General features: G+C 29.4%; 2 protein-coding genes across 2 annotated transcripts; both read left to right on the top strand.

The window, feature by feature from the left end:
- Nucleotides 1-15,995: 15,995 nt before the first annotated feature.
- On the top strand, nt 15,996-19,537 carry LOC107941361 (receptor-like protein kinase 7). The gene is made up of 2 exons (XM_016874919.2): nt 15,996-18,687; nt 18,765-19,537. The coding sequence occupies exons 1-2, from the start codon at nt 16,104-16,106 to the stop codon at nt 19,136-19,138; spliced, it is 2,958 nt and encodes a 985-aa protein (XP_016730408.2). The 5' UTR covers nt 15,996-16,103; the 3' UTR covers nt 19,139-19,537.
- Nucleotides 19,538-23,479: 3,942 nt separating this feature from the next.
- On the top strand, nt 23,480-26,938 carry LOC107941356 (receptor protein-tyrosine kinase CEPR1). Its single transcript, XM_016874916.2, has 2 exons — nt 23,480-26,179; nt 26,257-26,938. The coding sequence occupies exons 1-2, from the start codon at nt 23,722-23,724 to the stop codon at nt 26,658-26,660; spliced, it is 2,862 nt and encodes a 953-aa protein (XP_016730405.1). The 5' UTR covers nt 23,480-23,721; the 3' UTR covers nt 26,661-26,938.
- The last annotated feature ends 239 nt before the right edge of the window (nt 26,939-27,177 follow it).

Genomic DNA, 27,177 nt, shown 5'->3' with positions numbered 1-27,177 from the left:
ATGGTGTAATATCCCTTACCCGTATTCGACGCTGAAATAGGACATGAGGCATTACTAAAACACATACACTTGTAAACGTATTTAACCGAGTTATAAAATTTCATCTAAGTTAAAACTTTCAAATTTTTTTAACATGCTTTTATAATTCTTTACAATATATCTTTAAAATATTATATTCATAATAAATAGGGCCTACGAGACCCGATACATACCCATGCAATTCAATGCTTCATTTCCGTTTCATTCAGTTCACAATTTCTCATGCTCACAATTCAAATCATATCACTAGCAATTTCTATTTAATTGCCATGTATTTCAATTAAAACACAATAATTAATAATAATTAGATTTGAATTACAGTAATACAAACTTACTAGGCTAAATTGCAGAAATACCATGATACAGGGGCATTTTGGAAATTTTCCATTTCCCTTGACTTTCCACGTGATCTTGATCTAAATTAATAATTTCATTCAATTTATTAATTTAGACAATAAAACTATTAAATTCTTGAAATTTCGCCATTTTTACCATTTTTACAAAATTACCCTAAAAATTTTACTTTTATTCAATTTAGTTCCTGAACCTAAAACATGTACATTAGCTATTTTTAAAGTAAACTCATATTATCAGAATATTCACATATATTTTTCCTCCTCATCCACTCCATTCCACATCCTTAATGTACTTAACACTCTTAGAAATAACATTTTCTAAAGTTTCATTATTCACCCTTGAGTATATTCGAAGTTATCTATCCGAGTCAGTATTACTAAATTATTTTTATCTGGAGCTAAAAAACTCCAAATTATGCACCGTTAATTTTCACTAAAACAAGACTCATATATCTTTTTACCATAAAATTTTTAGAATTTTTAGTTTAGCCAATTGGTACAGTTTATTCTTTAAAGATTCCCCTGTTTCACTGCCTGCCGTTTCTGACCTTTCTTCAGTAAAAATCAAATATATCTTAGTAAAAAATTCTGATGGTAGTGTCGTTTATTTCTCTTGAAACTATACTCATTAAGTAATTTAATAATATAAATTAAAAATTACAATTATTTTTGTACAATTTATAATGATTTATCAAAGTTAGAACAGGAGATTCCAAAATCAATCTGACCCTGCCTCACTAAAATTCAAATATCTCAAAATATATAACTCTTTTACTTGCTCTGTTTCTTTTATGTAAAAATAGACTCATTAAAATTTCATTTCATATCTTATTCGCTCTCTAATTCAATTTAAAAAATTTATGGTGATTTTTCAAAGTTAACTTACTGCAGCTGTCCAAAACTGTTTTAGTGCAAGATGTTGATAATCAAATTTATAACACCCTCCTTTCGTTTCTCTACAATATTTTCTACCAATTCCTCTTGTTTCCCTTCACTAACATATCAAGAACATAGAACCTTATATAATAAATCCCTACATTAACATCAATTCCCTACTTTTTTCAATAATATCAAACTCAAAAATATATTGAAATCTTAATGTTCTTACCTTGCTCTATTGATTTCAATCTTTAACTTGATTTTTTTCTCTCCTCCAGCCTTCATTTCTTGAATCTAACTTGATATTCTAGCTCCCAGTAGTCTCCTTATCAATTTTCTCTCTTGGTGGCTATAGAAATTCTTTTGATTTCTAGATGAAAATAGTAAATTTTTGGTGGAAGGACCAAATTGTAAAGAAAGCAAAACTTTCTTTCTTTCTCTCTTTCTCTCACGTTGGTGCATGGAAAAATGGTGGGTTGCATGCTTCTTCATCTTCCTTTACTTATATATATACTAAATAAAATAATAAAATATCATTTAAAAATCAAATTAAAATACTAATAAACTAATATTTATTTATTTAATTAATATAAAATATCTCCAACATCATCATTATCTTCTAGATTTCTCTCTCTTCTAATTGACCATTTTGCCCTTTATGATCTTTTAAAATTTCATCCTTGAGTCATCACTTAATTTGGTAAAATTACGATTTAGTCCCTCAAAATTCTTCACCTTTTTCAATTTGGTCCTAATCTATTCATTTTCCTTAGTTTCTAGATCATTCCACCCTTAAAATATTTACACTATTAGTCCTTCAACTTTTTCATATTTACACTTTAACCCCTCAATTTTTTAGTATTTACTCTTGGGTAACAAAACTTTTCTCACTTTTGTGATTTAATCCTTTCTTGAACTAATATGTCATAATATACTTCCCAATGTTGACATAACTCCAAAATTTCCCCTTTTTTTGCTTTATTTCCTTATTTTATTATATCCAAGATAATATTTTACTATAAAATTTTTTTGGGTGTTACAGATGGATAGTGCGATGTAGCTCCGACCAGCTTCCAACCTTTACAAGCTTCAGAGTACTATAAGACAAAGAAAATAAAACAGAGTAAGCATGTAATGCTTAGTAAGTTCGTATAACTGGAAGTTAACTTACCATTAAATTACAATTAAAGTAAACATACAAGGCATACTCAAGCAAATTGACCAAAAGTCCTAACACATATCCTTATCAAGCATATTAGTCATGAAATTCATGTAACAATTCATATTCACAAACTTACCTCGACAAGTGTTCGTGGATTTGTAATTTACTAATTCGATACTTTTTCTTTTCCTCGTTCTAACCCTAAATTTGGTCTATCCGGATCTATATGAATAAATTTAACATCAATTTAATACAATTCATATTCAATTTAATTCAATTCACATCTTAGGAAAAATTACCATTTTGTCCCTATACTTTTAATTAATTCCAATTTCATCCCTAGGCTCTGAAAATGAAATTCATGCAATTTAATCCTTATTTCATGCCTAGCCGATTTTTATATGTAACAATAGCAGCCCATGTATTTCAAAAAATTTAGAATTTTTCCATGAATTTTACATCTTTTCAATTTAATCTCTAAATCACAATTTCATCAAAATTCCCTTTACAAAAATTATTTATCTATCAACAACCTTTCAATTTTTACCATAAAGCTTCATAATTCATGCATACTCATCCATGAAAAACCCTAGTACTTTGATAACTTTACAAATTAATCCCCGAGATAGCTAAATTAGGCTATTACGATATCAAAAATATGAAAATTACTAAAAACGGGACAAGAACTCATACCTGATCAAGACAAAATAGTTTGCTTGAACTCTCCACCCATAACTAGGGTTTCCATGTCTTTAATTTTAGGAAAGATGATAAAATGATTATATTTTCAATTATTTTATTATTTATCATCTTATATATTTTCTCTTTCCAATCTAGTCATTTTCTTTATTTTCCATAGATGACTAAGCATACTTATCTACTAACTTCTCTAAATGGTCTATTTTCCATATAAGGACCTCTAATTTTGAATTCCATAGTTATTTGATCCCTTTAGCTATTAGAACCAACTTTTGCACTTTATGTTATTTGGTCATTTTCATCAAATTAAACATGAAGTCGGTAAAATTTTCTTAACGAAATTTCAATATGATATTTTTATCATTATGCGGACCATGAAATAATATTAAAATAACTTTTCTTCTGGACTTGAATTTGTGGTCCTGAAACCACTATTTCGATTTCACTAAAAACGAGCTTTTACAGGTCTACTTCCCAACAAATAAGTGTTTGGGGTAAGAAAATCTTGCCTAATGGAAAAAATGATGGAGAGGTGACAAAACTCTATGCTTTACATTACAAAACCAATAAATCAAAAAAGGATGAATTATCTTGTGAAAGAATTTTCGGACTTATAAAAAGTAGAGTTTGCGCTTATAAAAATTATGGAGTAAATGGAAATGAAAAGGAGGCCCTAAATTTTGTGAACAATGCAGAGTTGAATTTGTTTATTCTTGAATACAGAGATATCAAATGGGATACATAAAGCTAACATGTCTAATAGCTCATGTACGGTATATAAAATGTCCTCCTAGTTATATCGTCAATCTTTTAGATAAACTTCTCGAAGAATTAAAGGATCTAGTATACTGCTATGTATGATTTGATCGGAAATATTATTTTATAGATTACACATATTAAGTTATTAGTTAAATTTAAAATTTATTTTAAATATTAAAATATTTCAATTGAATCTATTTTAATTGGATTTTACCATTAATAAAACTATGTATTTGAGTAAAGTTTTTAGTGTTTAAATATACTTTCAGATTTATACTTGAAAAGGTCAGGCAAAGCTTGAATAGTTAGAAGATAAGAAGGTTTCATTTGCAAGAGGTGTTACTTTGGCAAAAGCAATATTCTTATAAGTAGTCTATTCTAGAGGGAAACTATGATGAAGTTGAGAAAGTGGCTCGAAAATTTATTTGTGCCTATAATACAACTTGAAATTAGTTAAATATTAGGTAATCAATAAGTATATATTTAGTAAAGATGAGATAATTTAATTTATTAAAACGGTCCAAAAAATTATAAGTAGTTATAATAAAATCATTGCGTTAATGGCACAAACATGAAATCACTTAAACAGCAAGTGAAGGCAAACAACCAATTACAACGCAATGGCCTTGAAAGCTATCTTCACTAGAGTAGATCTTTGGGTACTCAAACGCATCTCCAAGAGTGTGGTTTTTTTCTCATGAGGCTTGGACCAATCCCAAAACATCAAATTATGGCATTGTTTTTATGAAATAATCGAAACTTCAAATCGTAACATCGATTTTTAAAAATATGAAAAAATAATTTGTAATTTTTATGATAAATTATGTGACATATAAAACCAAGCCTTTTCTTTTGATGAAGAGCACTCGAATGCTACACCAGTGTGCAAGGTCTTGTGATGTCTCTCAGAAAGATTTTCCATCGAAGTGGTGTTGGTGTATGGGGATAACATAAACTTATAAGAAATTAATAAAAGTTTCAATGCGTATATCAATGCCACTTTTTTGAGATTCTATTCGCCTCATCTATATTGTGATGTGCAAAAGAGTTACTGGCAAATGAACCACGAGGATACAATGAAGTCCGATGACTATCTATGTTTTGCACTAACGGAAACAGTCCACTAAGCATTGAGCAGAGCATAGCAAGGATATCAATTTCTATAAAGAATTTTTACAATAATTCTTTATAGAACAATCTAAGAATATAAAAGATAGTGGGAGAAATAGAAATAAACTTTGTTAATTTCTATGTCTTTGGGTGTGTCATACAAATGAAATTTCACTCCTATTTATAAGACGTCTCATGTCTGTTCATAGAGACATAACTATCTAAATGATAGCCCTATCTTTAGCAATAAACACAACTTGAATAATTATGAATATTTGTTAATAACCAACTAACATAATTTTTGGTTGCTTATAGCTTTTCATTCGCAACTATTGAAACACTATATATATTGAAAATGTTCCAACAATCTCCCCACATTTTTTAAATATTCTAGATTTTGATCATCTTAGAAATCAATTGCATAAATAAAGGTGTCTTACGATTGAACCTTAACTTAGTGAAAACATGTTAAAGTTAATCAAAATTTTGCCCAAGCCCGACCCACCTGTATTAAAAAAAATTATATTATTTTTTATATAATTTTTTAAAAATATAATATATCAAATACACTAAAAATATTAAAATAAATATTTCCCAACAAATTGAAAGTAAATTAAAAAAGTTTTTATACTTAAATAACATTAAGATGGATGCAACTTAACAAACAAATGCATTTAAAATAGTAGCAAAATTAACAATAAAACAAGAGTTATAAAATATTCTACGTATACAACAAAATAGTAGTAATATAGTAGTGAAATGCAGCAAAACAATAGTAGTTTTTTTTTTTTTGCAAATTCGGGTTGTATTGGGTCAAAAAAAGCTTACCCAAAGCTCGATCTATTTTCTAAACTGGCATTATTTTTTGTCCAAACTCATTTTTTGAACTTATATTTTTATTCAAACTCTCTCATGTTTTAGACAACCCGGCTCATAATCAGGTTTAAGCAATATCCATTAACTTTTTTCCACATTCAAATAAAAAAGAGCTTAAAAAGGTTAAAAGGCACAATTCATTTTAGAATTATTTTTCATTTTTTAATATCCTTTTACCTTTATAATATTTTTTCACTAAATGACGAAAGTGGCCCTTCAAAAATGCAAAAACTGTAGTAATTGGATATAGGAAATTTGTTAAAGGAAAGGAATACTTCAACTTTCTTTGTCATTTTGGTTTGTCGATTGTTATATTGACCGGATAAAATATTATTATAATAAAATTTTAAAAATAATTATTTGATTTAATAATAGTAAATTTTTAAACTTCAAAATATTAAATATCTATTTAAATAAAAAAAATATTAGATTATAGCAAGTAGATTATTATAATCCATGTTTTTATAATGATCGGACCGAGCATATAATCAATTTTCAATTTAATCGATTCGTATAATTTGATTGAATCAATTATTAAATAATTCATTAAAAATATAAAAAAAGTCTAGTTCAATAAAATTTTTAATTTGATTCAATTAATTCATACCAATTCAATTTCATAAACCGTAAATCTTAAAAAAGTAAAAAGACAATAACACCCTTATAATAATATAATTCATTTCTTATGAAAAAATAAATTTTAATATTTGTTAATTGACGGGTGATTTTCGAAAACATAAATACTAATAATATTTATTTTTCATAAATAAAATATCAAATCTCTAATCATATAATTAAAAAATAAAATGAGCAACTACGATTCGATCCGACCCGATCTAACGCAATCATCGTTTCGCAACACGTTTTACATGACAAGAAATTAAGTGGGGGCTGGATCAGTTGGCGACATGATTTTCGCCCGCCTTTACTTTTGCTCCCTTTTTCCTTTTACTATAATCTTGCCTGCCGCCCATTAGGTCCCTACCTTGGGTCATTGTCTTTCGTTTTCACTTTTGAGCCCCTAAAGATAATTCTAATTTAATGAACTCGTTGCATGTAAATTAAAATTTTTAATTATATGGGTCAATTTCACATTTTAATTTTAATAATAATTTAATATTAATATAAGCGAGAATATTTAATAGACGGTTTGGATCTATTATGTTATTAAAAAAATAGTATCGACATAACAAATGCATGTGTATTTATAATTTGATTCACGTGTTTAAGTATATTTTATGTAAGTTCAAACTGGAAGCAAACTTAATAGAATGACATGATTAATACAATATCAATATCAATACCCGAACACTCAATTAATTTTTTTTAAATTTCAAAAATTAAACCCTAATTTATAAATTTATAGTAAAGATTGATAAATTAGAATTTGAGTGAGAATCTTAGTTTGGGTGTTAAATTGGATTTAATAATTGAGGATTATATATAATATATATTTTTCCATCAAATTAAAGCAATAAAAGATGACAACTATTTGCTTGCTTAAGCCGCAAATAGATTCCTTAGTGGGGTTTTCTACAATTGACAAATAATAATCATTATCATTAATGGATACACAGAAAAAAAAACGAAGGAAAATTATCCTTTTATTACCAACTGAAAGACATGACATTAAACATCAACTACAACTTTATGAAAACACCCTTTTTCGTTTTATTAAAACCTTGATTAACGCATACCTTTATTTATACTCCTCCTTTCCTTCAACTATATATATAATCATATGAAAAAGGGTTTTAGCACACTCGAATCCACATCCTCCTACATTGATAACAATATTCATACCAATCAAGTCAAGATTCAATCGGCTCAAATGTTTATATATTTACGTGAAAAGAGAAAAAAAAAACTAAATTTTCATCATTTAACTATTGGGTATAATTATGATTTTAGTTTCTCTAATATGTTGAAATTTGAGATTTGATCCTTTTACTTTAATTTGCTTATGGTGTTTTTACTTTTTATAATGTTATTACGATAATATTGTGAATTGTTGCTATTAAGGTGATGACATGGAATTGTTTTTTTTTTTAATTTTAAGGATTCGATTGATATAAAAATTTATTATTGATATAACATGTTTGGTTAGATTTATACGTGGTTCTGATTATGTGATTGAACAATGAAAAACATATTTACGTACTCACTCTAATACGGAAATTGATAACATTGTCAGTTTTAATCTATTAATAACATTATAAAAATAAAAGATTAGATTATATCATACTAAAATATAAAACTTAAGCCCAAAAAGAGACTAAAACTATAATTAGATCTCTTTAACTTTTGTAAATAACAAATTTGTAAGGGCCAATGTTCCAAAATCCAAACCCCAACACTTCTTTTTTCTATTGAAGGTAGGATGATGCAATTCATTGATAAACCCATTGGGCTCCCTCTAGTCCACCAATGTAGCCTTTACAATAGGATTACAAATATGATAGTGACTTCTAGGATGAATAAGAGATATTCAAAATATTCTTCATGGTATTCGTGTCAATCTCCACAAAACAAGTCAATCAGCATACGATTTACATGATTTGGATCAATCCAATCTTGAATGATGTGTTTTTTAGACTAATTTTCATATATGGGTTAACACGCATTCACAAAATTGAATAAGTCATGTCTCAACTATTTTAGCGTCCGTTTGTTTATATAATTTTACGGAAAATATTTTCTATATTTTTCTGTGTTTATTTCACAGAAAATAGTTTGGTCAACGGAAAATGACTTACAAGTTAACTTAAAATAAGTCATTTTTTTCTTATAAAATGACTTACCCTTTTGAAAAGCGTAAGTCATTTTTCAGAAAAGAGCTTCTCCATAGATAATTTTATTTTTATATAAAAATTAACTTAAATAAAGTTTAATATTATTATATTGATAATAAATTTTATTTTTATTTTTAAAAATATTTAAATATTAATATAAAATATTATATTTTTAATAATATTAAAATACATATTTAATTATTTATATTGTCATATAATAAATTATTAATATAATTAATATAATTAATATAATACATTATTTAATATTTAAATTTTATTTTAATAATAAATTTTAAAAATAATAATTTTAAATAATATTATTCACATATTATTGAAAATATCAATATTAATATTTTAATAATAAATATTTATTACAATTATAAATATATTAATAATAAATGTTTTGTCTTATGAATGTTAAAATATGTCATAAGTCTATGTACTTTTCACAAATTTGTAATTTAGTCTCTGTACTTTTATTTTCAAGAATTTAATCCCTCTACTTTTTAGATTTGAAAATCAAGTCCAATTGTAGACATTGTTTTTTTTGTCAATTTTGTTAATGCCACATCTTTAAATAAATAAAAAACTTACTTGGCAGTCATGTAACTAAAAAGTGACGTTGCAATAAATCTAAATTTAACAAAATATTTTTAATATATGTAAAAACAATGTAAAATATAAAATTACGTACATATATAAAATAAACTCAATTAAATAATAAAAAGATATCGTAAAAACAATGTAAAATATAAAATTATAGATATAAAACAAACTCAATTAAATAATGAAAAGATAAAATAAAAAAAGCAAATGAATGTTTATTTAATTGAAAACGACTTTTATGAAATATTTTTAGGGAACTTGCCAAACACAAGAAAATATTTTATACAGGTTCATACACTAGAAAATATTAGCTTTTTCCATAAATCATTTTTCAAAAACCATTTTCAGTGAAACAAACAAAACCTTAATTCAAAATATTGTCAACCTTGAATATAGCATTTTATGAAACTCGAGTACCATAACAACTCTAACATTAGAATGAGCACCAACTATTCAATTTTGTCTTGGAACACCCAAAAATCCGTGACAAAAAAAAGACAGAATTGAATAGTTCACTCACCATTTTATAACTTTTCATAGTTGGTTTATTAAAAAAGACAAAATTAAATAGTAAAATTATCATTTTATAACTTTTCATAGTTCGATGATCAAAAAATAAAAAAATATAATTAAGTGACTACTATGTAATTTAGTAAAAATAATAAATAGGAAAAAAACAATAATGAGGAGTGAAAAGCAAGTTATGATCAATATGGTCAAAAAAAAAATTGAAGAATAATTGACTCCTATCCAAATCAAAGTAAGGTAACCATCAATGATCGTGGACCCCCATCATGTGGAAAATGTTGAATAAGACAACTCCCTACATTTTACTATCACTCTTTAACATTTTCGAAAGTTACTCTTGCAAATTTTGAAAGTTTGGTAAAATTATTATCGAGGTATCTAAGTGTGAGATTACATTTAATCTTTTCTATTAAAAAGTTGGATAAAATTTTTTTTATACGCTAAATCAAAAAGTCAAATGGTTTTCTTTGTTAAAAGTTTTATCCATTTTTAAAGTTAAAAACTAGTGTGCCTGACTAAACAATCAAGCAACACCATGTGTACCTCATGATGATTTACAGGAGCCAATTTTAAACAATAAAAATGGATGAAATTTTTAACAGAATGACCAATATGCTCTTTAATCTAACGTACAATGACTAATTGCCCTTTTTTTTAGCAGAGGGGGCAAAATGTAATCCGAATCCTAATAAAGGGGCCTCGATAGTATTTTTACTTGAAAGTTATGAATTTTCATGACATGACCAATATAATTATATTGATATGATAAATACATTGGATTGATTTAAAATTTTATATGCATAACGAATACAATTATATTAATAAATATGACAATTAAATTGTTAAAATGTCAATTATAGAAAAACGGATGAAAAGATGTAAAACTAAGTTAGTTTTACTCTGATATAAGTGGATCATTCCCCGTATAATATTTATATATTAAATAAAATTAAATTTAACTTAAAATATAAGTGAATCCATCCTCATATAATATATCATTGGAAGGGAAGCTATGAACACCGAAATTATTAGTATTCATGAATTACAAAACAGATATGGATGATAACTCCCTATGATTTAAAGCATACCCACTTACACCTTTCACGTTTGAAGAAAATCTAATAAATCCCATTGAGATCGATTTATTAGTATAAAAAATCAAGTAAGTACCATTGTAATTGGGAGTGGATTGGATATCGGCCCCTCTAATGAAAATATGAGTAAATTAATCTTTATACATTTCGAAACGTGCAAATTAGATCCTCCGCTAAATTATATATATTAAATAATGAAGTGGAACGTAAATTGAAATGATTAATTACTAATTTGATCTCTGAACTATAGTTAAAATATTATTTTTATTTTTTTAAATCTTAAGAATAATTCTAAGAAATTAAAATCATATTAAAAATAAATATAAAATATTAAAATATTATATTAAAATTTAAAAAAAAAATCATTAAAGTTATTAAAAATTTATATAAGAAAAATAATTTTTAATGTTTTAAATTTTAAAAAATTAATTAAATGATGATGTGTCATCTACGTTGCAATCTACATGTATGGTACATTAATAAAGTTAACAAACGTTAACTTTTTTATTATTTTGGTATGACTTGACAAAAAATGCAAATTCAAATGTTAAAATAGACTAAAATTAAATGGATAACTAAAATAATTTTTTTATAAAAAAATAAAAAAGTAATTATATCTTTATATTATTAAATTAGTTGATATCTAAATTTTGTTAATTCATGGTGAAGCCAAAGGCCAAGCCGCCCGTGATCATGTCAACAATGATGGTGTCATTTTGATTTATGGATTTGTTTGTATCACTGATGAATTAAAATTTACGGGTAAACTATACATAATTTTACTGAATTATTAATAAGTTTACGTTTTGATTATTCAATTTTAAAAAGTTACAAAAATTGTCACTGAATTATTCAAAATGTTCGTATAAAAATTATTGTTATATGACTTTTTTTGTTCACACCGCTTGCACTGATCTAAAACTCTCATTCTCCTCCTCTTTTACAGTTCAGTTTTTTTTTATGAAATGATTTTAAATGTCACAAATCTGTGAACCAAAATCCAAACATCTTTCTTCTCCAATCTCCGACACTAGCCATCAAACCAACTTGAATCTAAGGTATGTTCTTTTACTTGTCGATGTGTACTAATCTACTGTATCGATCATCAAATCATTGCTTAGAGCTTGTTAGCCGGACTTTTTTTTAAAAAAAAAAGAACTTAACAACTCAATAACTTAAATAAAATCTTTCAAATAGTTTAGTACCCATTTTGTAACCTTTTAAAATTAAGTAAGCAAAATATAAATTTACTAATAGTTTAATGACTTTTAGTATAAACTTACTCTAAAATATATTAAGTGGAAATCAAATATAAACATTTATTAGATTGAATTATAAGAAATTTGATGTCGTTTAAGTAAATTTTGAAGTTTTGAATCCTGTTTTTTTTATTACACAAAAAATAGTTGAGTATTAAGGTCAAGAAAAACTAAGAGAAGTACTCGAGACACAAATTGCCTAGCTAAAGATGCTCCTCCTATGGTGTGAGTCACCATTATTGTATTGGGTGAGCTTGATTGCCTCAAATAGCTTTTGCATTCATTATTCTGCAATAATCTTTTTGAAGATAGTATTAATAAATTTTTAATCTTATCGATAATTACGTACAAAAAGAAATATTATGAAAATCTTATCGACAGTTACCTACAAGAAAAAATATTATGAATTTTAAAAATGATGAGGAAAAAGCACAAAATAAAGATTTCGGCATGGAAACTCAAGCGATGAGACTTAAGCCCACATCATCAAACTCCTTAAAACCTTGATTTTTAAAACTTTATTACATATACTAATTGAGTCTTATCTCGATTGAATGGGCATTGTTGTCAATGTAGAAGGACATGAGTTTGAATGCACTGAAGCACATTATCTTCTTATTTATGGATTGGGAAGAGACTATGAGTAGTTCTAAGCATTATATCAAAAGGTATATGTATAATACTATATCAGCTTGTTAATTCAAAAAATATATAATCTAAATTCACAATTTATATAAAATATAAAGACTAATAACAAAATTTAACTCCTATTTTAACTAGTCCGTGGGTCAGGGTATTAAACAGTTATGGTTATATAAAAATGGCAAGTGTGAAATAAAAAGTGATTCTAGAACATGAGTCCATGAATCATCCAAAAGACTAAATAGATTCAATGTATTTTGAGATCTTTCTTTTCTCCAAATATGGACCCTCTTTTCCTCCACAAATTATTGAAGGCGACGTGCGCTTCACGCGGATTAACACACTCCCCCTAACTTGAATTCACCCACGTGCTTTTTTTCTATACCATTATTTTTAAATTATTAATCCTCTTTGAAGAAAGAAGAAAAGTCAACGTCGTCAGCGTTCCCCGCTTATAAAAACCCATTGTTTTCAGTTAAGTTATCGGTTTTACGGTTAGATCGATTTAGTTAAAAATTAAAAGAAAAATATCAGTTCAATCAATTTTTAGTTAGTTTAATTAATTCGTATCAATTTTCAATCTAATTAGTTTGAAATGAGCGAAAAATTCATTGTTCTCCTTAATAATCGTGTCCACTTATTCACTTTTTTATTTTTTATATAAAATAAAAAGATTATGTTAATTTTTATTTTAAATTTTGAAATATATTTTTTAATTTTGATAATAATAAATTAACATAAAATGTGTATTTATAACAGAGGTGTAGCTTAGGTGATATACGACACCCCTTTTGTTAAAGTGAAAATTCTTATCGTATGCGTGTAAAAGTACCAAATTTAGAATATAAATGTAAATATATGTTTAAAATTAATTAATTATAATAATACATGAAATCTACACAATAATAAAATAAAAAAATAGATTAAAATTTGAGTAAAACGAAATTTAAACACAAAAATACATCATATTAATAATATTAAATGGATTACAATGGTTTATAAATGTGTTGTCATCAATTGTGAGTTAGTGTCGAATTGATTTGTGAGTAGTGTCGAATTGATTTGTGACACCAACTCATTTAATAATATTATTAATATATACAACTAACGGAGATAATACATTGTGCATATTAAAATAAAACAGTACAAAATACATCAAAATAAAGATTTGGCTGAGTGGTAACTTTAAAATTTCACTAATTAATTCAATTGGTGCGAGTTTAAATCTCATCGTATGCATATTTTAATTGTTTTTTAAAAAATAAATAAACTATACAAATTACGGAATGACATCCCCATAAATTCCCTAATTGAATTGCTGCTTGGTTGACTTGTGACACCAACTCAATTAGGGGTTTAAATAACAATACAAATATATAAATGACGGAAGTAATAAAATGTGTATAATAAAATTAAAACGTACAAAAAAATTAAAATTGTAATCAATGATTTAAGTTCAATTCCAGTTATATATACATTTTTATTGGTTTTTTAAAAAATAAATAAACTATAACTTATTTTAATTACAAAATGATATATTCGTAATTTTCATAATCAAATTGATGACTCAGTCAAAAGTAACACTAACTCAGTCAAGGACTTAAATAATAATAATATAATAATAATTTTTTTGTTTTATTATAATTTTTAATAATTATGTAATGATTGAGGTAATTTTTTAGAACTATAATTTAACCTTAATTTTATTTTAGTTAATAAATTATTTCAGCTCCTACAAGGTTACAACCCTATGGCGGCTTGTTTAGTTCTTAGGGACATACATTGACACGTAGGGGTACCAAATTCCAATTTTGTCCACAGCTTTTGAGATAAGATGACGTTAAAAATGATGTCCACATTTGAGCTACCATTTTTCCGTTCCAAACAGTCTAATTATGCTGTTAGTCCCTCTATTATGCATTAAATTTACTTTTTATTTTAATTTGACATAAATTCACCTTCTATTTTTATAGTATTACTAATAAATCCAAATTGAGAAGTGAAAATTAATTAATCACGTCCAAATAATAAATATATGTGTCAAAAAAATGTTGAAGGGGTTAATATTTGGTATATGGCAGTGTATATTTTTTTATTTCATAAGCAATCAGGGGCGAAAGTAGAAAATCTTTTAGGGGGCGGAATTAAATTGTAATTTTATAATAGAAAAAAATGTAATTCCACCATTTTAATAGACTATATCTTTATAATTTTTAAAGAATTAAATCAAATTTTTATATTTTTAGGAGGGCCAAAGTAAAATTTTACTTTAAAGTAGCCATATGGAAAAAAATTCAGTTGAGGGAGTCGAGCCCCGCCAGTCCTCCTAGTTTCGCCGCTGCAAGCAATCTTAAAAAATTTTCATGTGTTTTTTTTAATATTTACAATATTCCTATAAAATACTTGTCAACCCCTTAACCCTATTTCTATAGTCTAAAAACTCTACTAACAATGTACCAAATATTATTTAGATGTTTAAGTTGTTTTTATATAATTAAATCATATCGTCACTTACTATATAACAATCAACAATGTTTTGTTGGAGCTATTAATAATTAGGGTTAAGTAAGAAAAATTAAAAATTGGCTCGAATAACAATTTATAAAATGCATGTTTAAAACCACTTATAATATTATGGGCGAGATCGGTTTGGTTCAATTAAGTATTTAAAATTTTTTAAACCATCTTCAGTTTGGTTCGATTCAAATATTGGGTTTTTTCATATTAACTTTTTATTTTTGACTTTTGAACTTATTTTGATAAAATGAGTACGGTTTTATGGCTTATAGATATTAATTAGTAAAGTTTCATATTTTATATAGAAAATTTAAGTTATTTTCACAGTTTTAAATATAAATTATTTATTTTTTTCATTATATAAAATTAAAATTAATTATAAACTGAATAAAAAATAGGGTTCGATTCAGATAATTACTATTTTTTAACTTGTATTTAATAAATATTTCAAACACATCGATTTAGATTAATTTTTAATTTTTTTTATTTTTCTTCCTCTAAATAACATTCCAAAAAGTAAAAGAAAAAATCAACTTATATCAAAATTAAAATAAAAAGATTAAACCTCAAACTGGAAGGACTAAAACTGAAATTAGACGGTTCCAAATACCAATGACTTTTTGGATTTTACTACCAAACAATGACACGTTTTTAACCTCAGATTTGATTCAGTCACCATGCTTACATTAACAAAGTCACCACTTTAAGTCCACTTTTCTTCTTCTTCTTCTTCTTCAAGTCTTCCACATTCTTGTCTGGTTTTTTTTTTTTCAATCCTTCAAGCTATGTCAAACACATGTTCTTACCACCACCAAAAAACCTGTCTCTATTGGTTTCTCACTCTCGTCTTCTGTTTTTTCTCACCATTTTCAGTCAAATCCAATGAACTCCAAATCCTATGGAATCTAAAATCCGCTCTCAACAAATCCACAACCACTGCTTTCAATTCATGGCAAACCCCAAATTCCATTTGTACCTTCAATGGAATCACTTGTAACCATGAAGGTTTCATTACAGAACTCGACCTTTCAACTCAGAACCTAACCGGTATTCTTCCATTTGACTCGCTATGCAAGCTTCCATCTTTACAAAAACTCTCTTTTGGTTACAATTCATTACACGGTCCGATCACCGGAGAGTTAAATAATTGTGTAAAGCTTCAATATTTAGATCTTGGGAACAATTTTTTTACCGGGATTTTCCCGGATATATCTTCTCTTATTCAATTAAAGTTCCTTCATTTGAACAAGAGTGGGTTTTCCGGGGAATTTCCATGGAAATCGCTGGAAAATTTTACCAATCTTACTGTTTTAAGCATTGGTGATAACCCTTTTGATCGTTTTCAATTCCCAGATCAGATTTTCAAGTTAAAGAAATTGAATTGGCTTTATATGGCGAATTGTAGTATTGAAGGGAAGATTCCATCCGCCATTGGTGACCTTATTGAGCTTATAAACTTAGAGCTTGAATACAATTATTTATCTGGTGAAATCCCAATGGAGATTTCAAAGCTTCATAATTTATGGCAGCTTGAGCTTTACTGCAATAATCTCACCGGAAAACTCCCTGTCGGATTAAGAAACCTTACAAAGCTTGAATTTTTCGATGCTTCGGCCAACAAGCTTGAAGGAAACATATCAGAAATGGGGTATTTGAACAACTTGGTAAACCTTCATCTTTATCAGAACAAATTCACCGGCGAAATCCCACCGGAGTTTGGTCAATTCAGAAAACTGGTTAATTTGTCTCTGTATGAAAACATGTTAACCGGTCCTTTGCCGGAAAATCTTGGTTCTTGGGCTAATTTCGATTACATTGATGTGTCGGAAAATTCCTTGACTGGTCCAATCCCTCCTTACATGTGTAAACAAGGCGCCATGAGAGGTCTCCTTTTGGTTCAGAACAGGTTCACAGGCGAATTGCCGGCGAGTTACGGAAATTGTAAAACTTTGAAGCGGTTTAGAGTCAACAACAACTCACTTTCAGGCGTAGTTCCGGCGGGAATATGGGGATTGCCGGTGGTGGATATAATCGACATTGCTTATAATCGATTTGAAGGGCCGATTACATCTGATATAACGAATGCAAAGGTGATGAGTATACTTTCAGTAGGATTTAACAGATTATCAGGTGAGTTACCTCAAGAGATTTCGAAAGCTATATCTTTGGTTAAAATTGAGGTTAATGATAATAAATTTTCCGGGAAAATTCCACATGGAATTGGGGAATTGAAAAGATTAAACGTCCTTAAATTCCACAACAACATGTTGTCTGGTTCCATACCTGAGTCATTGTGTTCTTGTGTTTCACTCAGTGACATAAACATGGCTGTCAATTCACTTTCCGGGAAAATCCCATCATGTTTAGGATCTTTAGCGACGTTGAATTCTTTGAATTTGTCACTAAATGAACTTTCCGGAAAAATCCCAGAAAGTTTATCGTCACTAAAGTTGAACCTTTTTGATCTGTCTTATAATCGTTTAGCTGGTCCTATACCAGAGTCTTTATCCATTGAAGCTTATAATGGTAGCTTGGTTGGAAACCCGGGCCTTTGTAGTTCGACCGACCGATCTTTCAAGCGATGTCAATTGGGTTCCGGCATGTCAAAAGATGTTCATACGATTATAGTTTGTTTCGTGATCGGCGTGATGGTCTTGCTTATTTCGATAGGATGCTTCTTGTATTTGAAGAGGACTGAAAAAGATATAAATGATGATGGTCATTCATTGAAGGAAGAATCATGGGATGTTAAGTCTTTCCATGTTTTAACTTTCACCGAAGATGAAATCCTTGATTCGATCAAGCAAGAGAATTTGATTGGAAAAGGCGGGTCTGGGAATGTATACAAGGTAATGCTATCTAACAGAGTGGAACTCGTCGTGAAACACATATGGAACACGGAGTCCAACAGCCGGAGAAAGACCCGGAGTAGTGCCCCGATGTTAACCAAACATGACGGTAAGGCAAAAGAATTTGAAGCCGAGGTCCGGACATTGAGCTCAATAAGACATGTCAATGTGGTTAAGCTTTATTGCAGCATTACTAGTGAAGACTCAAGCTTGTTGGTGTATGAATACTTGCCAAACGGCAGCTTATGGGATCGGTTACATACGAGTAAGAAAATGGAGCTTGATTGGGATACAAGGTACGAGATTGCAATCGGAGCTGCTAAAGGACTCGAATACCTTCATCATGGATGCAAAAAGCCGGTGCTTCACCGAGATGTAAAATCAAGTAACATATTGTTAGATGAATATTTGAAGCCAAAGATTTCGGATTTCGGACTTGCCAAGATTGTTCAAGCCAATAGTAGCATTGGTAATGACTCCACCCATGTCATTGCAGGAACCCATGGTTACATAGCGCCCGGTAAGTCAATTTCAATGCTTCACTTTCCAAGTTCAATATTAACTAAATTACTAAAGCAACACAATTTTTTTTCATAGAATACGGCTACACCTGCAAAGTCGACGAGAAGAGCGATGTATATAGTTTCGGGGTGGTATTACTGGAGTTAGTGACCGGAAAAAAGCCAATAGAGCCGGAATATGGAGAAAATAAGGACATTGTGAGTTGGGTTGGCAGCAACTTAAAGGGCAAAGAGAGTGTTTTAAGCATAGTGGACCCAAAGATACCACATGCATTCAAAGAGGATGCAATGAAGGTGTTGAAGATTGCCATATTGTGCACCACTACACTGCCTGCCCTAAGACCCACCATGAGAAGAGTGGTTCAAATGCTCAAAGAAGCTGAACCCTACCGATTGGCCGGGCTTGTTATCGGTAAGGACAGTGACCCGAAGGAAAAGGAAAACCATTGATGAATTCATATTGTAACATGTGGAGCAACTTTTTTGTAACATATTAGGTAATTTCATCAGCATGTCATAGGTTGTATGGTATTTTGGCCTAGTTTTAGATGGGCAGTTCAAAAAGTTTCGGGTTTTTTTTTTTTCAATTCAGTTAATTTTGAGTTAAGGTCGTTCAAGTTTTTGTGTCTAGTCATTATATGTTTAGATATTTCAATATTAAGTTTAGACTAGACAAGTTTAAATTGTTGATTTTCATGATCAAATCAAGTTGAGACTTGAGGCAAATTTAAGGTTTGATTGATCTAATCGAATTTTTAAGTTTATGATAAAATTAGAATAATGGGTCTATTTGTTATTTTCATACTAATGATTGGAAATTGTGAAAATAAAAGAGTACTATTTTTGTAATATTGTGAAATTATTGGTGTGAATTGATTTATGTCACATTAGTAATAGAATAGGTGCATGAACTTATAGACAAAAACGGATAAAACGTTTACTTAAAAGCATTGTCTTATCGGCGGCTTCTTTATTATTTTAATTAGAAAAAAATAAAATAAAAGAGACAAAAAAACATATATATATAGAATTTAATCTTTTTAAGTAAATTTTTCTCTCTCTATTTTATGATCTATGTTTAAGACTCATAATTAGGGATCTTACTATGATAAAGTTTCAAAATCATGCTAAAACTTATATAATTATAAACAATTAGAAATTCTAATTGATTGAGTTTTAGCTCGATTGACATGAGCATTATTACAAATGCAGGAGGATGTGGGTTCGAGTGTACTAAATCACATTATTCTCCTATTTATGGATTGGAGAAAAGGGTTATGAGTAGTTTCAGACATTGTCTAAAAAAGAACAGATATGACCATACTTATAATAAGATTATATAATCATTTGATTCTATAATGTCTTTTAAGTTATATTTAAAATATTAAAATATAAATAAATAAGACACGTGTCAATTTTTCAACCCATTTGTAAAATTATAAAATTTAATTATGATATTAATATTTTTAAAATACTAAAATTATTATTATTATTTTTAAGTTAAAGCCTTGGGTCTAAAGAACATAGACCCATAAATACTGGATTTTAAATTTTCAGTTGCTGGGTCCTGGATTATTCAACACAAATAAGCCCGTTAATTTTTTTGTTACATTATAGGCCACAATGATTATCTAAAAGAAAAGAAAAATTCAACCCACAGTTATTTTCATATTTATTAGGGTTCAAATTTAGATATATTTTAGGTTAAATTCTAGTATTAGTTTTCTGCATTTTGGTCAATTTTAGTCTTTGTATGTTTTGAAATTTGGAATTTCAATCCCGACTTAAATAATAGCAGTTAAATTTGTTTAGTTAAATTTTATTATTAGTTCTATATATTTATGCATAGAGTTACAGATTTAGTTCATATTTTCTAATTGAATCATTCTTAGAGCTTATAATTTTTGAATTTTAAAATTTTGGTCTTGACGCAAATGAGATCATTAAATCAATTAACTGACATGGGATTACACACATGATGATATGTTTATCACATCAGATTTTAGAAATAGCAAAACGTAACTTAATGAATTTAATTGTTATAATTTGATCCGGACAAAAATATTTAAATTTAAAAAATACAAAAACTAAAAATGACCAAACTAATGTACAACGATAAAATTCATAGTTTATGCATAAATAGCGGAATTTATTATTAGTACCTTTGAGAATTTAGCTTTTCCACTCATAAATGTCCCTCCCATATACTATAAGGCACATGTGAAGTCCAATTTTTTTCAAGCCCTTATGAGGTTGTTCCGCTCATCGTTTTTTTTTTCAAGTATTCGAGCTCTCAACAAAATTAGAAACAAAACTCTCGTAACAGGTTTCAGGTGAAAGATATTTCACAAATTTTTTAAAATCAAAAACTATACTTCACAAACTTCTCTAATGAAAGTTGAAAATCTCTTAACAAGTACAATAATATATTGTAATGATTGATTTTGATTATAATTATTTTAACGTATGACATATTAATTATATAAATGTAAAAGGAAAAAAGAATGTAAACTATGCATATATATATATATATGTGTGTGTGTGCGGCGGGTGTGCCTCGCATTTATCGGATACGTTGCGAACACTTACGACAAGAATCGACAAGAAATCAAATAGGAGCAGAAAGTCACGCGACGTTGGGACGAGGAGGTCCCGAACATCGACACAAGAGGCACATGGGGATGAGCTAGGTGAAGCACGTCGGGACGACGCGGCGTTCTTGACAGCCAAGCAAGACTGCAATGTCATGGCGAGTAGGAAGGTCATGTCACAACAAGGTGACGTATTCGGCTCAAATACAACTACGGTTTTTGACTCTCAATATGATTTCTCTCTCAATCGAACTTTATTTATCATATTGGACTCACATCCCAAGCCTGTTTAAAGGGTTTTTGGAATCCTGTTTAGTAACAATTAATTTCAGAGAATTAGATTTGTGTTTAATATCTCTCGTGTGAGATTTCTTAAAGGTTTTCGGGGAGAGTTTTTGTATTTGAGATATTTGGGTTTCTTTTGAGAATTGCTCTTTGTATTCGGGTTTTGGATACTTTCCATCGTTGTACTCTTTTGTTTGTTGCTTAATGAAAAGTCGAAACTTTCTTTACCCGTGATTTTTTTATCCCTCAGTAAGATACTTATATTCCTCTTCACTTTTACTATCTCGTTGTTTATATGAAACAATTCCAACAATACGAAAATATGCAAATCTAGTTGAAAGTTGTACAAAATAAGTGGCACGCATCATAACTAATCAAAATATTTTACATAAAAGAATATTAATAATTATGTACGGTAAGGTATTAAATTACTAATTATTTATTTCCACTTTAGGTTATGCTTTTTCTATTACAATTATTTATTAACCATGATTCTTTTTTTAATACAAAATCATGATTAATTTTTTGAATAGAAACAAAATGTCACATTTAAATCTAATTGCACATATAATTATATTATATACATGTGAATCGCATAAAAATAATGGCCAAAATAATAATTTTAATCACAGTGGCCAACAATTGTGCAGCTTAATAAACATGAAATTTGCAAAGGTGTTAAAATTAGATTGGATTATTCGGATATATTAGGTAAAAGAAAATTTTAAACCAGTAAAAAACTTAGAAACCCAGAATTTTACTTTTGTTTTCTTTATTATTTTTTTAACTTTGGTTATTAAACTATTAATAATTTACGTTTTGATCATTCAATTTTAAAAAGTTAATAGTTTGAACTATTTAAAAGTTTTCTTTTAAATTACCAAGTTGTTATAATCATTATTATATGGCTTTTTTATTCGCATTGTCTGCACTAATCAAAAGCTCTCATTCCTCTTTTCTTTTATAGTTCATTTTTTATAAAACAGTTTTGAACATCACGAATCAACGGATCAAAATTCAAACAATTTTTCTTCTTCGATTTTTGACACTGATCATTAAATCGATTTGCATCTAAAGTATATTCTTCTACTCGTCGATAGGTACTATTCTACTGTATTGATTGTCCAATAATCTCTTGGAGCTCACTAACCAAACTTTATTTAAAATTTTTTTTAACAATCAGTGACTTAAATGGAAACATTTGAAAAGTTTAATGACATAAATGAAAACTTTCAAATAGTTCAGTGATTATTTTATAATTTTTAAAATTGAGTGACTAAAACGTAAACTTAATAATAGTTTAATAATATTGGAGCCAAAAATTGAAGATGCTTTGATTATTTTTATCTTTAATTTTTGAAATGATTGAATCGAAATAATGGAACCAAGTTCAAAGAATAATGTTACTGTGGTGAAGATGCGGCCTACCGTAGCCTTGTGTCACCTTTTAAGTTAAAAATATTTGTATGCTCTTTGTTTATGCCAATAATTCGCAGTTCTTTTATTTGTTTAATTTGGAATGAAGAAAATGGATGTCAATTTCAGCACAAAAGTGGATTTATTCTTTTATTCTTTAATTTTCCATAATTTTCCACTTACCAATTACCATATATCATACAAACAATATTTCATTGCAAGAACAGTTCCATAATCCTTACATCAACAATAATAAAAATATATAATTATGTCAAATAAATAATATGTCAAAATTTATATAAGATGTCTATAAGCCGATTTGTTTGTATGTATGTATGTATGCATGCATGCATGCATGCATGTCTACAATCAACTGAATACAGTCATTGACTGTTCTTTTTTGTTTGTTTATATATATATATATATGCATGAATCTCACAAGTGAGTGAAATGGTATTGGCTAGTATAAAGCAAAAACATAGTACACTTGGACAAGCTTAAGCAACACATCACGAGGGTTCTGTAGATTCTTCCAACACCTAATCTGTATATGTCTATATATGTAGTGGTAACATTAACGTTATTCCTCTCTACATGAGATAGTGGTGTTTATATGCATGTACGTATATATATGTGTGTGTGTGTGTGTGTGTGTGTGTGTGCCACTTATGCAAAAGATAAGCACAACACAAACCTACAACAAGAACCTGCTTTTTTTCTTCACCATCCAAGCTTTTAAAAATGGCACCAAAAGCTGTTTTTCTCTTCCTAATGTTACTTAGTTTCATGTTTTATTCTTCAAAAGCTATAAGACATAATCAGTGGCAGTTCTTCAGCATCATGAAAGCCTCGTTATCGGGAAATCCGTTGTCCGATTGGGAGGTAAATGAAGGGGAAGGTTACTGTAATTTCACAGGAGTTAGCTGCAACAATGAAGGATATGTTGAAAGTATGAACTTTTCAGGTTGGTCACTCACCGGTAATTTCCCGGCCGATGTGTGTTCTTATCTACCGGAGTTACGTGTTCTCGATATCAGCCGCAATAACTTCCGTGGAAACTTTCTTAATGGCGTCGTTAACTGCTCTGTCTTGGAAGTGTTCAATATGAGCTCTGTTTACCTAAATGCAACATTTCCTGATTTATCGAAAACGACATCTTTACGTATACTCGATTTGTCATACAACCGTTTTCGAGGTGATTTCTCTATGTCAATTACTAATCTTACGAATCTCGTGGTGTTGTACATCAACGAAAACGATGGATTGAACTTATGGCAACTCCCGACGAACATTTCCCTGCTTACTAAGCTCAGAATCATGGTCTTAACAACTTGCAAGTTGTATGGTCGGATCCCGGCATCGATAGGAAACATGACATCACTTGTTGATCTTGAATTGAGTGGAAATTTCCTTTCAGGTCAGATCCCAAAGGAGCTTGGATTGCTTAAAAACTTGCAGCAGCTCGAGCTATACTATAATCAGCACTTATCCGGAACGATACCTGCAGAACTCGGGAATCTGATAGAGCTCAGAGACTTAGACATGTCGGTCAATCGTTTGAGGGGAAGCATTCCAACATCGATATGTCGACTTCCTAAACTTCAAGTCCTACAACTATATAACAACAGTCTTACAGGCGAAATCCCGGGCGTTATTGCAAACTCGACAACCTTGACCACACTGTCACTCTATGGAAACTTCTTATCAGGACAAGTTCCTCAAAATCTGGGGCAGTTATCACCTATGGTTATTCTAGACTTGTCTGAAAACCAACTATCGGGTTCGTTGCCAACTGAGGTTTGCCGTGGAGGTAAATTGCTCTACTTACTTGTCTTGGATAACAAGTTATCTGGGAAGTTGCCTGATAGTTATGCAGATTGTGAGTCTCTTGTTCGATTTCGAGTTAGCAATAACTATTTGGAGGGACCAATACCAGAAGGACTTCTTGGTCTCCCTCATGTCTCAATCATTGACTTGGCTGATAATAATTTTACGGGCCATTTTCCGGGTTCAATAGGAAATGCTAGGAACTTGTCTGAACTTTTCATGCAGAACAATAAGGTATCAGGTGCTATACCTCGCAAAATCTCTCGAGCTATCAATATGGTAAAGATTGATCTCAGTAACAATCTCCTGTCTGGTTCAATACCTACAGAAATCGGCAATCTAAAGAAACTAAATTTACTTGTATTACAAGGTAACAAGCTCAGTTCATCCATCCCGAACTCCCTTTCTTTGTTGAAATCTCTCAATGTCCTCGATCTTTCTAGCAACTGCTTGACTGGGAATATCCCAGAGAGCCTTAGTGAATTGTTGCCTAACTTCATCAACTTGTCGAACAATGAACTTTCCGGCCCGATTCCTCTCTCCTTGATCGAAGGTGGATTGATGGAAAGCTTTTCAGGCAATCCAGGTCTTTGTGTTACAGTTCATATTCGAAATTTCCCCATATGTTCTTCACACGCTTACAACCACAAGAAGCAAAATTCTATGTGGGCAATCATAATATCAGTCATTGTCATTACTATTGCAGCTCTCTTGATTCTAAAACGTTGTTTCAGTAACCAAAGAGCCGCAATGGAACATGACGAGACCTTGTCTTCATTGTTCTGTTCATATGACATGAAGAGCTTCCATAAAACATGTTTTGACCTACATGATATCCTCGAAGCAATGGTCGATAAGAACATAGTAGGCCACGGAGGATCCGGCACTGTGTATAGGATTGAACTCCGAAGTGGAGATGTTGTTGCAGTAAAGAAACTATGGAGCAGAAGAACAAAAGATTCTACTTCAGAAGATCAGTTGATTATAAAAAAATGCTTGAACACCGAGGTCGAGACTCTCGGAAACATAAGGCATAAAAACATAGTCAAACTATATAGCTACTTCTCGAACTTCGATTGTCATCTATTGGTTTATGACTACATGCCGAATGGAAACCTTTGGGATGCTCTTCATAAAGGATGGTTCCATTTAGATTGGCCAAACCGACATCAAATCGCACTTGGGGTTGCACAAGGCTTAGCATACCTTCACCATGATCTATTACCACCAATCGTTCATAGAGACATCAAATCAACCAACATCCTACTTGATATCAATTACCAACCCAAAGTTGCCGATTTCGGAATAGCCAAAGTATTGAAAGATTCAACCTCTACAATCATAGCAGGCACATATGGTTACTTAGCCCCTGGTAAGACACGTCATGTTATTTCATATGTTTTTTTTTCTTTTTGTTGTTGAACTTAATGTGATTGTTGGTTATGACAGAATATGCATATTCGAATAAAGCGACAACGAAGTGCGATGTTTATAGTTTTGGGGTGGTGTTGATGGAACTAATAACAGGGAAGAAACCAGTGGATGCCGATTTCGGAGAGTATAAGAACATTGTATATTGGGTTACAACAAAGCTGGATACAAAGGAAGGGGTAATGGAGGTCATAGACAAGAACTTGTTGGGGTCATTTAAGGATGAGATGATTCAAGTTCTTAGAATTGCAATGTGTTGTACATGTAAGAATCCATCTCAACGTCCAACAATGAATGAGGTTGTTCAATTGTTGATTCAGACAGACCCTTGCTTAACAGATCCTTACAAGTTTTCAACAAAGACCAGAGACGCATCAAATGTCACAGAGAACCAACCAGAAGAGGTAGAAATAGAATCATAACAACTTAAAGCTTTTTCTCTTTTGATTAAATTTTGCTGATTAGTGGCTTGTAGATTCTCTTTCCTTCTCTTGTAAGGACCTAAGGAATTTAAATCACTATAAACTGCTTTATGGCAACACACAGCATGAAATCATTGCATAGCTTCAAATAGCGTTGTTTTCTCTGTATGTATGTATGTATGTATGTATGTATGTCATAACATCATACACCTGGCAATCTTGTATTTTTGGTCTCCCAAGAAGAATGAGATTTTAATGGAAAAAAAATAGTCTTTTAAGCATGGTGGAGAGTCCGTATGGAGAAATGGGGAAGCTATGTTCAATGGAATTGTTTTCAACCAAAAAAAGAAAGGGTATCAAAGCAAGCTTGGCCATTTATACAAGAATCAAAAGATAAACATCAGGCACAACAAAAAAACAGTATATATATTCATTCAAATCAGTACATGAATTGTTCTAAAAAATCCAGATTCTAGAAGAGTAAAAAGTACCTAATGATAAACTTTCTTACAGAATC

Source organism: Gossypium hirsutum, chromosome D06 (genome assembly GCF_007990345.1).
Source record: "Gossypium hirsutum isolate 1008001.06 chromosome D06, Gossypium_hirsutum_v2.1, whole genome shotgun sequence".
Taxonomy (NCBI): Eukaryota; Viridiplantae; Streptophyta; class Magnoliopsida; order Malvales; family Malvaceae; genus Gossypium; species Gossypium hirsutum.
This window is presented reverse-complemented; position numbering and strand designations above follow the sequence as displayed.